Source organism: Tilletiaria anomala (genome assembly GCF_000711695.1).
Source record: "Tilletiaria anomala UBC 951 chromosome Unknown K437scaffold_14, whole genome shotgun sequence".
NCBI lineage: Eukaryota > Fungi > Basidiomycota > Exobasidiomycetes > Georgefischeriales > Tilletiariaceae > Tilletiaria > Tilletiaria anomala.
Genome location: NW_013547008.1, coordinates 149,046 through 164,177, shown reverse-complemented (window position 1 = coordinate 164,177; position 15,132 = coordinate 149,046). Strand labels below are relative to the sequence as shown.

At 55.7% G+C, this 15,132-nt stretch overlaps 4 protein-coding genes across 4 annotated transcripts; 2 read left to right on the top strand and 2 right to left on the bottom strand.

The window, feature by feature from the left end:
- Positions 1-606: 606 nt before the first annotated feature.
- On the top strand, positions 607-1,809 carry K437DRAFT_254655 (DUF1000-domain-containing protein). The gene is made up of 3 exons (XM_013389490.1): positions 607-1,086; positions 1,156-1,479; positions 1,599-1,809. Exons 1-3 carry the CDS (start codon positions 754-756, stop codon positions 1,776-1,778), a joined length of 837 nt encoding a protein of 278 aa, XP_013244944.1. The 5' UTR covers positions 607-753; the 3' UTR covers positions 1,779-1,809.
- Positions 1,810-2,930: 1,121 nt separating this feature from the next.
- K437DRAFT_261644 (uncharacterized protein) lies at positions 2,931-4,286 on the bottom strand (the record flags this gene model as incomplete). The annotated part of the gene is made up of 4 exons (XM_013389489.1): positions 2,931-3,370; positions 3,451-3,468; positions 3,553-3,871; positions 3,954-4,286. The coding sequence occupies 4 exons, from the start codon at positions 4,284-4,286 to the stop codon at positions 2,931-2,933; spliced, it is 1,110 nt and encodes a 369-aa protein (XP_013244943.1).
- A 5,910-nt stretch (positions 4,287-10,196) lies between these two features.
- Positions 10,197-14,400, top strand: K437DRAFT_39944 (uncharacterized protein). Its single transcript, XM_013389434.1, has 3 exons — positions 10,197-12,292; positions 12,362-13,214; positions 13,291-14,400. Exons 1-3 carry the CDS (start codon positions 10,524-10,526, stop codon positions 14,272-14,274), a joined length of 3,606 nt encoding a protein of 1,201 aa, XP_013244888.1. The 5' UTR covers positions 10,197-10,523; the 3' UTR covers positions 14,275-14,400.
- On the bottom strand, positions 14,129-14,953 carry K437DRAFT_244276 (uncharacterized protein). Its single transcript, XM_013389488.1, has 3 exons — positions 14,746-14,953; positions 14,531-14,632; positions 14,129-14,469 (listed from the first exon to the last, which is right to left on the bottom strand). The coding sequence occupies exons 1-3, from the start codon at positions 14,824-14,826 to the stop codon at positions 14,452-14,454; spliced, it is 201 nt and encodes a 66-aa protein (XP_013244942.1). The 5' UTR covers positions 14,827-14,953; the 3' UTR covers positions 14,129-14,451.
- Positions 14,954-15,132: the final 179 nt, after the last annotated feature.

Here is a 15,132-nt window from a genome sequence, read left to right as displayed (position 1 = left end):
AAAGGTGTGGAGGGAGGGAGATCCAAGCAAGGATGAGTCAAAAAGGTTTTCGCGTGTTTGCTCCGCACTGACCCGCTCTCATATCTCTGCTGTTGCACGGGTTCATATTACACTGCTTGCCGAGTCCCGAGACCGACGACAAAGCAGGTCAAAGTTTCAGCGACCATTTCAGGGAGGAGAATGGAGACTGCAGACGATCCTGTGCCAGAGTCCAAGTCTTGCCTGTGCTATGTATTTTATGTGCGCTGTGTGCGCCTACTTAATGGAGTCGGGCGAGGGGAGCGAGCTCTGGTTGCGAAGACTGAGGGCCTGATCTATTTCCGCCTGACCCGCTCATGGAATGGATGATGACCGCAGATGGTACTGATCCATGGAGCAATCCTCTGTAACCTCCCGCTCTTCTGCCTCAGCCCGCACACCACTGGATGGGATCGTGCCTTTGGCTCGTTTCCTCCCTAATGCGATGAACTCCAAGAAAGACTCTTTGATTTACTAGCCCGCGCGTTGTGTGTTTTTGGGGGGGAGTGTTCCGAGGTACAATGGTACACCACCGAGAACCGATTACTCCATCACCGCGCATTCTATATTTCAACAACTGTACTGAGTATTGAGGCTTGTCTCGCACGCTATACTAGAAACGTCTGGGTGGATTGGAAGGAAAACACGTTTGACACGGTTGAGTTGGTCATATATGCATCTGCCAGACAATCCTTCCCGTAAGGATCAAAAGGCAAGAAAGCCGCCACGCGAGGGATGAATTGCAACGATGAAGTCACGACGGTCGACGTGGCCGCACGTCGCCCGGGCGGCAGCAATGGTGACCACAGTGGTGGCGGTAGCGGGAGCGAAGACGATTTGAATCTGTACACTTTCATCGACCGCGATCAGGTCCATGGGCTCAACCTGGCCGACCCGCCAGAGCAGACAGCGAAGGCGCCCATCAAGCCGTGGGATCGGCGCGACGACACATCCGCGTATGCCGAGAGCGGCGTCGATGACACGTTCATCCTCACCGTGCCGTTCACCTGTGCAGTCAGGCTCAAGAGTGTCTTGCTCAATCCTGGCATCGGAGATTTCGCACCACGGGTGAGCGGGGAGATGCTGGTGCGGCAGCCGCTCGGTCAACTTGAGCTGACGGTGCGCGCTTACTGGCAGCGGGTACGAGCATATGTCAACCGACCAGATGGCGTCGACTTTGACGACGTAACAATCTCTTATTCTTTTTCTTCTTCCTCCTTGTCGACTAGAGCCGCAGGACCAGCGGCAGGGCCAGCGGCTTTACCGGCACCATCAATAGAAACAGGCATGGCAGGCGTATTTGTAGCGCCGATGGCACGCGCGCCCGCTTCTGCAGTTGGCAACGTCGGCAGCGGGAAGCCACAGGCGGATTTCGCGCTGCTTGAGGGGACGCCAGGCGTCGTCGAGTATCCGCTGCCTATTGCTCGATTTGCAAACACAAACAGCGTTAGCATAGTTTTTGTGCGTCTGAGCTTGCATGTCTCCCCCTCCCGCCGATGTGATGCAACTCGCACGACGCTGACGTCACTGCTCCTTCCCATCCCATTCCATTCGGCAAACCTCGTATCTGGCGAGGGCAGTCCCATTCACAAGCAGGCGACCTCTCGCGGCTCTACTACCTCGGCTTCCGCGGGACGGCGCTGCAGCTCAAGCAAGAGCCGGGCGAGAAGCTGGACATCGGCGCTGCCAACGCTGCGGACGCGCCCGTGAACAGCGTGCGGGAGCGGTACGGCGCTGCGCAGAACACCAATGTACGATAATAAACATGAAAATCAAACGCAGGTGCGATCGGCAAAAATGCGCTCCGACAACCCGGCCTTGGACGAATGATTACTACTGCTCTGCGTCGGCTCCTACGTGATGCCGCGAGACACCAGCTTCGCGCGAGCCCCCCCCCCACACCCAACGATCACGCACTCCCTGCAAGACAGAGGCATTTGGCATGCGCGCGATGTGAACTGCTTGTATGCGTTGTCCCAGGACGGCGCCTTTTGACTGTTTGCATGCGTTGTATCGTGCTACGTCGGCTGCCGATTGATATGCAGATCATTAAGAGGCTCACCGCCTAGCATAGCACCTGCTCTTCATGTGCCGCCCGCAAGGATGATCAAGGCACGTAAGACACAGCCATAAGGAAACGACAGTGAAGCAGGGAGAAAAGAGTCCATTGCTACGAGCTCTCTGTCTGTAAAAATGAGTGTGGAATATTCTGACAGCCATCTGATGTGATCAATAGTGATGTGTAGGGTGGAACTTGTGTGACAAAGGGGTCGGTAGAAAAGGTGCAGTAGTAAAGCAAGCGTGTGAAGAACAGCCGTAGAGGGTGGCCCAGCTGCGGTACAGAGAGGACCTGGAATGGCTGTCCGTCGGTATACTTGTAATATTGTGTGGCGAAAAGTGACTTCAAAAACTCGCAGCGAAAGCCAACCAACGCGTGAGCGACGGCTGTCAGAGGACGAGCGAGTCGAAGGGAATGAAAGCAGAGTTGCGTGGGAGAGGGTGATCGGGTGGCTCACTGTCCGACAGGGAAGTGGGGGGTGCGACGTCCGTTTGCGTGTATGTCGGATATGCAGATCAGTGAGTGATAGATGCGAAAGAGCCCGTACAACGATTTGCGGACGGGGGATGCCGGCGGCGGCCTTGCAGAATTAGGGTGTAGAGAAAAAAGCGTGCCGGAATGTACTCATGGGTGTTGTTAGGGGGCGGGTGCAGTGACGACGATAAACCTCTTATCTGACCATTGCTGGCCAATTGCCATGTGAGACTACGATAGCGAGGGCGGGGTGTGCACCGTCGAAACGTAGATGAGACGTCGGGGTGCGAGTCGAGTAATGCAACCGCTAGAAGAGTGCACGGCCAGCGCGGGCATACATGAAACGGGTGCGCGCATGTGCAAAAGCGACAATTTTCGCCTAGAACATGAGCGCGGCCGAGAAGAGGCCAATCGCAGCAACAAACGAAGCGGCAACTGTGGCGCGCGACGCGCCTGAGTTGAACGAGCTGCTGCTGCTTGAACCGCCGCTGCTGTTGTTGTTGCTGCTGCCAGAGCTGCTGCTGGTCGAGCTGCTGACGGCGGTGGACATGGTCGTCGTGGGCATAATCGCCTTGATGCCGTTCGAGATCGACGAGGTGGTGACGCAGTTCGACGTGGATGGCAGAGAGTAGGCGGATTGCGGAGTCGTCTGGGTAGGCGAACCGTTGGTGTATGAAATGACGCTGCCGCCGGCACCGACGTATGTGCCGGTGAAGAACTGCTGGAAGGTCGAGGTCGAGCCGTCCGGCTGAGGGTAGAGACCGGGCGGGTACGCCGCATCACCGTCGCAAGTGTCAAACGAGTTGTCGGCGTAGTTGCCTGCATGTTACGGACAAAGCAGCAAAGAGTCAGCACGCGGTCTAAGGTGTGTCCTCTTCTTCCTTCCAACCTGTGCTCACCTGGCATGACCCAGTTGCCTATGAGTTGGCAAGATTAAAGAGGATGAAAAAGATGTCAGCCATGTTCGTTATGCTCACGAGGTGCCGAGCAAGATCACTCACAGCCCATGGTGTCGAGCTGATGTTGGCATTCGAGCGGCGTGGGGGCAATGTCGGTACCAGCAATGCAGACGCGGAAGCAGACTTGGCTGGACGAAATGTAGTTCATCCACTCCTGGTAGAAGACGTCTGTCTTGCCGTCTGCTACATTCGAAGTGACATTTCCGCCGACTGGGTTGCCCATGTTGGTGGCGCCGTGCGGGTCAAGCTCTCCGCCCAGATCCCCAGGTGCCATGTTGATCTTGGTGAAGTCACCGAGCGCCATGACCTGGACGTACAGCGGTGTCTTGACAAAGTGTACGGCGGTTAGGGTGCCGTCCGGCTGTGCAGGGGATCACGTGGGTCCGTGTCAGAGAACGAAGGCAGCTACAGAGACTCGGTAATGCGCGCTGCATAAAACTCACAATGACACGGGCGTTGTTGCGCGCCTTGGTGCAGTACGCGACGGTAGTCTGCTCGATGTCGCCCATTTGCTGCGTGTTGGGTACCGGCTCCGGGCCAAAGGTGCACCAGTCGTCGATCGAGTTGATAGAGGCCAGTCGGGAGACCGAGGTCTGGTTGATGGGGGTGTTGAGCTGCGCGCTCTTTGGATTTGTCGCGCCATTCTTGTTACGGCTTTTCACACCAGGTGCGTTGGGGTTCGGGGTCCCGTACACGAAGCGAGGCACTGACTGGGCTTCTACAAGGCCAGCGAGAGCGATGAGGCCTACGGCGATCTTGGAGGCGGAGGCGATCATGATTGCAGGCAGGGTAAGGGGGGCGGGTTGGACGCAGGCGTGGGGCGAACAAACAAGATGAAAATGCAGGACAGGGTAGATGCGAAGAACAACGACAGAACCTTGACGTTGACGATGTATCGGAAGGTGAGAGCTGCGTTACTCAGAAAGTCTCTTGGCAATATAAAGGGGAGGTTGGTCGGAGGGTGATTGGTGGTCGTGAAGGAGCAAGTAAATGGAGCAAAGGGAAGTTGGACGGGGTTCATTGGTAGGGATGGGGTCAGTAGAGGAGGAAGCGAGCACGGCGGGCGGCTGCTAGGCGGAAAGGTGCATGCACCTAACTCACAACTGGTGACAATCGCGCAAGGCGGCTGGACGGCTCCCGTTTCATTCAATTCTCAGACCATGTGGACGCGCGGCGGGCAGCTCTCTTCCAGTGCCCCGGTAACCCCCATCGGCCAGACATGAAGTGGCAGTAGAGCGGAGCAACGAAAAGCAGCAGAAGTGGGAGATTACGTTGATGAGAATGTAGTAACCTGCACACTGCCAGCCTGCCGGTCGCACACGAGCCTCCACGCGCCAACTGCAAGTATCTCGCCACTGCATGCACGCATACATGTGTGCGAACGGACACAGTCCACCAGAAACTTCCATCACATCGCCGAAATGGGGCTGGCGCTGCGGCGCACTTCGCGGCATCCTCAGCACCCGCCGTCTGGTCTGGTCCGCTCCGCGCCAGCCGCAGTGTGACACTCCAGCAGCCAGCTGTGCGCCACGTCCTTGCCGAAAACTTTCATCACATTCGTTTTCCTCCCACAACCGACGACAGGGGCACACCGACCGGGTTTGCGCAAAGTTTTGCATCAATGTCCTCCTCTCTGCAACTTCCATGCAACGCATCGAGCCGGTGGGCCTGGTCAATGTCACAAGCGCGCCAAACCGTGCCCCTTGCCCTGCCGTGCCAGTGCCGTTGCCCCACGACTCGACGCGGGACAGCCCGACGAACAGACGCTCCACAAAAGAGCGGCGGCCCAACTACGGCACAGCATTGCATCTGCCAGTCTCGCGTTCCGCTCATGCCTTCTAGCGTTCTCTGAACCGCCGGCTAGCCGTCTAGGCGTGTGGACATTCAACTGGATTGTGCACCCTCTCTGCTCGAGCTGGAATCATGCAGAGCTGGCAGAGTGTAAGCCTCCTCCCATTCGACCGCTCATGGAACTGCCAAGATCATTGCATGGTCATTTAGTTCGCTCTCACCAGTCGCCAGGCTTCGCTTCGCCTCCCCACTGTCCTCGCTGTCGGGGCGCCAGCGTTGCCAGTTGAGCCTGTTGCCACTGCCGGCCAGCTTCAACCCTTCCCCCTTCTAACCACACTACCTCACGAATAAAATCACATAACAGCAAACCCCATAACCGTAGCATCAGCCCATGGTCCATTGTTCATCCGTCGTCCTTGGCGCATGGAGCTGAACGGAGCACGGATAATAGTTTAGGTGCCTACATTCGTATGCAATTTTGATAAAACAGCTTGACACGATGGGCCACACCTGGCAGAAGTCATTGAACTGCAGTTGACAAACGTCGCAAGACACAGGGTCATGCTTGTCGGCGACTGCAGGACTGCTGCGGGCTGCTGCTGCACTGGTGCTCCGCCCTCCGCCTCCTGGATCTCCATCTTCTGATCTTCCAGCTTCCAGCAGTCCTGCTTCATCCTCGCCACTTGTATCAATTCTCGAACACTGGCCTTCGCAGATCGCACATGAATCTCGCCTTTGCGCTTCCTGACCCGTGCAGCGTTCGTGGGGCAAAGAGGCTGAGCGACAGATGGACCGGAAGAGCTTCAGTGATAGTGATCATCTGCCGGCTTTGTAGTTACTGCTGCAGGGCCTGCAGGCTCCTGCTTCATGAACGATGCACAACGAATACACAAGTCTGCATCCTTTCGGTCTACCACATGTCACTGGAGGTCACGGAACTGCCACAGATCCCTGCAGCATTCTCCTCTGGGCTGCTCATTCGGATATGGATGATGATTGATGATAGAGAGAGCAGAGAAAAGCAATCAGTTTGCACACCCCATCCCGGATCCTCATAGGCTTGTTGACGGGATTCCTCGGGCCTCGGGATGGACCATTTAAATATAGGGGTTTTGGCAAAGGTGTGCCGAGAATGAAGACCGCGAAAAGGGTTGCTGAAGTTGATGGTCATAAGGGTTCGATCTCGTCAGTATTTGTTAGCTTATCGCTCGCCACTCATCGCGCTCACCGTCCAGCCGTCATTGTTCAGTTCTTAGGTTCAGCGTTCAGATGTCAGGGTTCAGCGATCGGCGCTATCGGCTTTCAGCGCATCAGCTCTTAGGTCTGTATCAGACGTCAGATGTCGGAACTCAGGAGCAGAAATCGTTGATGCCCGCTGAAAACCAAGCCGCGGTAACCGCGGCAAATAGCTTCGGGAGGGAACATGACTGCAGGGCTTGATCACCTATGACAGCTTTCCCCTATGCAGGCGCTAGGTACATGGGAATCCGGGTGAGAAAGAAGAGACACGTTACTGCGCATGCGGCGAACGAGGAGCCACAACGCTCGAGGACAACTTCCAAGTGGTTTCGCATTGGAAATTGCACCCATCCCAGAAGTAGTGAGGAAAGAACGGCGAGCGAAGGGTCTACAAGAGGACTTTATGCGCCCTCGATTTGTCTGTTATCAGCATATCAGCTATCTACTCGTCAGCTGTCCTCGTACAGCTGCAAGCCAGTCGTGCCTGGGCAGTTTCTATTCTGACAAGAACCGACCAAGAATTGTACTCATCTCTCATGTCATGCTCGATTGCTCGTCTACACGCGTTTCAAACCTTGCCAACGACTGACTAATGACCACCACGGTCACGTGGCGTTAGTAAAAGGGAAATCGAATACCTCTGCCCCCGCGTATCCCATCCAAATATGTATATAAAAGAAAAGAAAGCAACGAGAAGTCGAAAACATACTCGGATAACCTCGCAAGTCGTGATTGTCGATGATGAGTTTACTCGATTCTGTAGCTTACAGGAACGAGGATTTGCGGCTTCCGATCATGAAGAAAGTATTGCGTTGGAAAATGGAAGGACAGATATCTTCGGGTCCATGCCAAATGTGATGGCCCGCCGGCATTGTCCTCGTTGCTTAGCTCGCTACATCTCGGTGGTGCTCTCGACACATATGTTGGCATGGAGCACATAGAGAAGCCGATGAATTGGTGGTCTTATAAACCAAAAACGTCCTGTCTATATGCCATTGCGCGCGAAAAGCGCATCGAGCAAGGTCGTGAAGCAGGTGATCGGTATACCAGTTACAATCGAGGACGAGGGAGAGGCCGAGGTGGCTTGAGTAACCTTGGTTCAGGAAGCAGTCAGCACAACAGCCCAAACAGCGGGCTTGCCTTCCGCCTCAGTCCCTCGACTTCCCGCAGGTCTCAACAATCTCAGCGTGGAGGAACCAACAAGAAGCAAGTTAGTAAATCCAACTTCTGGGGCATGACTGTAGTCCCCCTGCATCACTTTGAATTTATCGACCTTTCGACATCATATCTGACGTTTACTTCCGTCGCGTCGCTGCCCTCACTGAATTTTCTTGTTCGTGAAGATGAAAGACACACACCTGCTCACGACTGAGGCTGAAAATGGTGCAACAATTGATACTCATTTCGCGACTATTGCGTAACAGCTTTCCGGGCTCGACATCGATCACTTGATGCCCCCTGCGTACCTGCCTTCCACGAAGTTGCAGGTCCAGGCCCATATAAGCGATCGCCGCCAGTGTGGTCTGCTTGGTCTCCGGTTTCTCTTTTGCATTCAGTCTTGATATACCTCCGCACGCAGCTTTCAACAACCGATATAAAAGCATTGTGTATTTAAACGTATTCGCTTGTGCACTGCGATATTGCATTCTACAATGCGCAACACAGATGGCTCTGAACTTCTGAAGGGATGAAACGGCTGTGGACACGGCGTAGGTAGACCTTGCAACCGTAGAGTGATCGCGCAACATGGTGCTGCGGCTGATAGTGTGTGTGCAGCCTGGGCCGGTGGCCATCCGCGACCCGAGTTAGTTTGTTCTGAGCGAAAGTGCCTTGGTGGCTTTCTTGATGCAACCAACTGAGGTTGACCAGCAGCAATAGCAGAGAGATGCAGGCAGATGCGGCTTGTTAGATATCGGATAACCTTATATGTTTGGTTTCGAAGTTGAACGCCCCCCAGCTCGATATGTAGGTAGAGGCTAGATCAACTCGAGTTGACCGAGTGTTGTGTTGGTTTGATTAGACTTCGAATGAGCCAAGTCTCTGTCTATTGCTGCTGAGCCTCTTCTTGGACGAAAACAGATGTTTTACAAGCTTATAGCGTGAACCTTGAAACAACGACACATCTCGAGAGATGATGTCAGTGTCGAGTGCTTCCAAACTTGCGGGTCACGATCTTCCATTTTGAGAGTGTCTTCCTTCCGGTGCCCCGTTGGCGAGTGCTATCTGATGAGTCGCCGGCGCCTTGATCGTATCTGTTGCATGCCGCTCGACGGTCCAGCGCCATTCTTTGAGACCTTACCTGAGCAAGGACCATGTGGGTCCATTCTTTTGGGCCGTCCAAACGCCGATTGCCTTTGCTACACTTCTGGTCAGGAGATGCGCATGTCCCACTCGGCCCCTATGGGTTAGGCTTGTACTTCAGCCATCATCCATTTGAACAGATTGGCTGATATCACTGGCGTTCATAGTTCGCAGAGGCTGAGCCGTACTTGAGTTTCTGGCATCTCCTATCGGCCGTCGAATGCGAATTGATTCAACTCCTGGCGATGTATATATAACCACGGAACATTGGGGCCGCAGACGATCAGCTCGTCTCTCTTGAGTCTCTATAAGCTGAGGAAGTAGTTCGTTGTGCATCAACCAGTCCGGGTGAGAATGACCAGGGTCGTGTGCGTGAGTCACACGCAGGTACGGGATGCGGACAACTGGGCTTGCGCAGCAGCGAAACGATCAGTGGTGGCTATGTATGTAGTCTGCGGCACAGCGCCTTCAACGTCTTGGTGAGGCCAGCGTGGCAGCCAAGGGTCAAACTGCAAACAAATGGCATCAATCATTACCACAGCTGCCCACGCAATGAATGACCTGGAAACCTTGATGAGCATGTAGGGCTACGTAATGGGGCGGGTGGGCGCTATGGGCCCGCTCATGTGTGTCTACTGCTACACTGCAGTGCGTTGCAGCACCCACTGGGGCGCCACTCATCAAGCTGCGCACGCAGTGCAGGGCGCTGCTCGTTCAGGCTTCGGCGTGGCGGCGCCAACCACCTATACGGAATGGCGTTGCAAAATGTCCCAAGTTTTCTAGCATTCGGACAATATTTGCCCGGCCGTGCTGGCAAGAGCACTGCACCAGCTTGCAGCGGCTCGCCTGCGTTGCACCCTCCACGAGATGCAACAGTCCTAAATGAAGGAGAAAGAAAAAGAGAGTCCGATGGCGCTGTGCCTTCGCCTGCCCGCCAACTCCATGTGATGGCTTTTGTTTCTTGCCCGCGCCTCCTTCGCGGACACAACCGCAAATGGTGAACTAAAAACGGTCCCTTTCCCCTCATTTTCCATAGGATTCGTAAAATTGGCGCTTTCCCGGCGCGGGGTCGGAGCAAAATTGGTGCAATTCATTCGGCCTGGTTGTCGCCCCCATTTGCATTTCCAAGTGTGACCTCTTCGAATCGAAAAGAGGCACTGGGGGAAACCTCAAGGCACAAGCAAAAAGAAGAGACCGGGACGCCGTTCCTTTGCGAGATGGCAGTCATGATACGTACGGCTGTGTAGGCAACGGCCCGGGCATCTTTCCAGCAGCAACGCAGCTTGTCGATCGTGATTCACTGTGCCGGCGGGTTGCGGAGCGAAAGCGACTCACTGTTCTCTGCGGTGAAGCAGGGCGAAGCTAGCAGCAGTAAAAGCCAAGCCTAATTGCCGTCGCATCCAGACTCTATCCGACTCTGTACAGCCTTATTGCTGGCCTGGTGCGGCTTGCCGGCTGGACCCGTTTCATCCGCCTCGGATCTCATCAGCATCCGATCATATCAAAGGCCGGACCCGTCCCTGGGATCTTCTTCTCACGTAGGTTAGGCCGCCTGACTCTTGCGGCGGCAAGAAGAGTCGGCACGGCTGCTTCTGTCGACGTGGTGGCTGCTGCCGGTCCCAGCTAGATACATCATCGCATCCTCCCACATAGATGTTGCACGCGGATGACTTGCTAGGACAATGAGCACCCCACTGGTCACGTCTCACGTCGTCCTCAACGGCATCGGCGAAAGCGGCGACGACAATCCCAGCATCGCTGGCGGCGCCACACCGAATGCATTGTCTTCATCAGCTGCATCTACATCCGGGTCCGTGGCCCAGGCCATCACGACTTCTTCGCCAGCGACGGCTGCTTCGACCCTCACTGTGCCGCCTCTGTCGGCATCGATCGCGGACGGAGGGGCCAATGATGGCAGAGAGCAAGATGCTCTCGCGCCGCTTGCGGCGGACTCGCAGGTTCAAGATGGACCTGTGCCACCTGCACATGTAACGGCTGACGAAGGCAACTCGGAGGACACGACGGCAGCTTCTGTGGATCCCCTCGATGGGGAAGCCAGTCCGTCGCAAAGCGACCTGTTCTCACCTTCATCTTCTGCCGAGATGGCTGCACAAAGCCCTGTACCACCCCAGCCACCAGAGCCTTCTCGGACGGAGTTAGTAGAAGACAAGGCAATAGCTACAGGGCGGCCTTCTTCATCTGACGGTGTCAAGAAAGCAGAAGAGGCAGACAAGAAGCACAACAGTGCCGTAGCGACGCATGAGCATGAACCTTCCGGCCGCATACCCGACTTTCCAGATCCATTGGCATCGGCCTCCTGGACCCTCCCACGGACCGATGTCGATGATATCACATTGGATGGAGTGATAGCAGAGATTGCACAAGGGGAGTTGTCACAAGGCACAGAGCAGGATGATAAGGCTACGGATGAGGTAGGCAATACCCCCACCTCGCTGGATCCTTCCAACAATTCGTCCGCGAATCAACTGCCGGTCAATGAATCCTCCAAGGCAGAAGAAATCGTGGACGAAGCACCGCAGAGCGCGGTTGGGCAATCGGCAATCCAACTTCCAACAGCGTCAGAAGCAGGTCCCATCACGTACTCGCCAGAGTACCAAGCTGTGGAGATTACTCCGACCCCGCAGAGCAGCGCGGTACCAGAAGCGGAAGGGCCAATTAAGACATCGCCTGTGGTTGCGTCGCAGGTATCACCGATAGCGAATGCTGCTTCCACCTCTGAAGGTGCGCCGTCAGCAACCCAGTCTGGCGATAGCGACGTCTCAGCAGCACCAGTGTTTGAATCTGCTGCCGTGAAATTAACCCTTGGCCCGCCTACGACAACAGCACCTGCGTCAGTTGCAGCGTCCACCTCGACATCGACAACGGTGTCTGCATTTGCACATGGGCCCGCTTCTTCTCCAGCTTCCACACCTGCTTCTGCTTCCGTTTCTGCCCCTACCACCGCATCAACAGCTGCAGCCACCGAACCTACTGCCATTGCCCCGCCAACATTAGCTTCAAAGGCGCCGTCCTTGCCGTCATCGTCGGCAACGTCACATGCAGCGGTACCACACCCGGCGACAATTGTGACCAGCACGCACGATTTGACAACCTCAGCAGCGCCGGCAGCGTCTGTATCGGCATCTGGCTCCGTCCGCGGTGCACCGACGCCTACGGACTTGAGCACCAGCGTTTCTGCTGTGCCATCCGCCGCCGGTGCATCTGCCGCAGCGGAAGGCAACACGAATGCCACTGTGAATCAAGCCCCTGTGGCAACAACAGCTAGAGGGGCGTCGTCAGTAGTGGAGGAGGGGAGGGCCCTAGAACCATCCCCCGAGGAGGCCAAACTACAGTCTCAGGTCGCCGTGTTGCTCAAGATTAACAAAGAAATCCTGAGAGCGTGCGTGGCCATGCAAAACACGGGGAGAATATCGATTCCACTTAATATGGAGTAAGTATGGGGTATGATATCTTGCTTGCTGACGAGCCAAGGTCTGACACTCTTGCACTCGCCCTTCAGTTTGACCCACCGCTTGCAGTCGAATTTATCATTTCTTGCGTTTTGCGCCGAGAAGAGCATGCAAGGTCAAAACCCAGCAGCCCTTGCCAAGCCTGTCTTGCCTCGGCTCGACCTCATTCAAGATAGCTCGCTGCCGCCCGAGAGCGAGTTGCCATTGCTATACAAGCAGCTTCAAGCGCTCTTCCGAATTGAATTCCTTGCGCTTCAGCAGTCTGAAGTGGCAAAGGGCAAGAAGCGGGCCGCTCCCGAAGCACAGAATGAATCGCAAGCCCTGGAAGCGAACAAGCGGCAAGCCACTCTTGCCAATGGGTACGCAAGTCAGATGGGTGTCGCTTCTGGTCCTAGTGCAACTGCTCCAAACTACCCAGGTCAAATGCAGCATGCTATGCAAGGAGGTGCGATAACAAACACACATATGCCAGGTCAACAGCAGATGCCACCAGACGTCGGTGCCAGACTGCAGCAACAAGCGCTGCAGCCACATCAGCCTGGTACGTCTGACCAGAGGATATGGCGAGGACAACATCAATATCTTGGCAACCCCCCTTCTTCTCCAGGGACGATAGTGCACACCAGGTCCTTAAGTCAGTCGCAGGAAGTAGTACCCGGCGCTAGCACAGCTGGCAGCCAGGTGACACAGCAACTGCAAGCGCAGGCACAAGGATTGCCGTTGTACCCCGCGCCCGCTCAGGCTCAAAGCCCCACACAAGTCTTTAGCCCGAATGCAGCCAACAACTACGCGATGCTCCAGACGCATCTGCGTGGACAGCCACAAGCACTTGTGTCGTACTTGGAACAGAACGTGCCAAACTTTCGCAACTTGCCGCTGCAAAGTCAGCTGAGTCAAATGGCGGTGAATGTCGTTGCCCGGGGCCACTGTCACAAGCGGTTATTTGCTCACTTCCACTTGCTTCTCCTCACTCTTTCAGGCTATGCAAAATAGTGCAGCACAGCGTCACCGCCAGGCCCAGCTTATGCAGGCTCAGAAAAGGGCGTCAGCAGAGTCGCCACCTCCAGCTCAGTCGCCATACGGCACGCCTCCAGCGAGCAGCGCAATGCAACAGCCATACCCTGGCGTCAGTGGCAGCCCTTCCAATATGCCAGCGAAGGCTATTGCTCAGAGATCGTTCACCCCAAGTCCACGCATGGCCCCTGCGCATGCAAGTGTGGTAGGAATGGCCGCCCTGGCGTCTGATGGCTCGCGGCCTTCCACCCCGAGACAAGCGATGTCGAACATGCCGAGCGCTCTCCCGGGGAGCGCTACGAATGTTCCAGGTGCACGCGCACGCGGCCCTAGTTCTGCTAGCGTGCATAGCGACTTTAGTGGTGCCCATGTGGCAACGAACTCACCCCTGAGACAGACAGTCTCGCCCGCTCCGATTTCGCAGAGCCCCGTACTTTACCCGATGGCGGCGCCTGTCGGAGGCATGTCGTCAACCTCGCAGCCTTTCAACATACCAGCTACGGCAAGTGCGATGCAGCAAATGTTCGCTCAGCAAGGTCACCTAGTTCCGGCAAATCAACAAGGCCAAGCCCAAGGGCAAAGCCAAGCTGGCTATGTGCAGTCTCCAGCTTCTATAGCTGCTATGCTGCAACAACAGCAGCAGCAACGAGTCATGTCTTCGCAGCAGCCTCTCGGTGCTGGGGGCATGATGCCCGGAAACTTTGCGCAGGGAACCATGAATCCAGGCATGCTGAGCGGCGGCTACCCGTCCGCCTTCCAGTCTGCTGGGCAACAGCCTCAGCAGGCGCAGGGGGTTCCATTCGGTGGCCTGAATCCTCAGCAGTTACAGCAACAGCAGCAGAACATGATGCCAGGCACGCAATTTGCGAATCCTTTCGCAGCAATTGGCTCGCCAGCCAGAGCAAGTTCATTGCTGCAAGGCGATCCGAACGGATGGCAGCAGAACTGAGCTGTTCGGCTATATTTCGTCGAGCCGGCTCGTTATGCCCTGAAAAGGACGGCTTCAATCACTCCGTATACCTGTTCATACACAAGGATAACACTGTACTCCAGCTGTGCAAAATTACCTACGCGCTTGGTGGCATGTATCTTCGGTCGGTATGCCTGCTCCTACACAACGCGAACGCTACCATTTGCGACCGAACTGATCGTGCATCCAGTCAGCCCAAGCACTTGAGGCAGGAATCACTGGAGGCAGAACCTACCTTGGTCTGGACACACTGCTTGAAAGCAGCAAACTCCTTGGCACACATGTCTTTCTCAATGTTCTCGTAGGACCGAAACATGCAGGCGCCGTATGCCTTGGCCTGAGGTGAAGCGATTCATCAGCAGTCAGCGTCACACATACGAACCAGTAAGACAGAAAAGGAGAGGAAAGTATACATGTATACCACCCCACGGGCCGGCCCTTCGGACTCACCTGTATGTCACACTGAGCGGCGGCCTTACCCAACCGCATGACCGGCTGCAGGTCACGCTGGACCTTGGTTGACGACCGCATGTCGCTACTGCTCGTCCATCCCTTTCCAGTGCGTCCTGGCTAACACACTTGCTTCGGCGCTGCAGATGCGCGAGGTAGAGGTGACTGCAAGCTTGCAAGTTCAGATGAATGAAGCGCTACTCATGAGGCATAGTCCAAAGTGAGCGATGAGGCGTTGAGGTGCGAGATGACCCACCTCGCACCTCATCGGTGCAGCAGCATCTTCTCTGTGTTAGCCTTTGAGCAAGGGTGTGAAGCTTGAGAGACTTGGGGGCGGAAAGGTGGAACGGTGTCTCACGATTTTCTCCCCTGCGAGTTAACAGGACT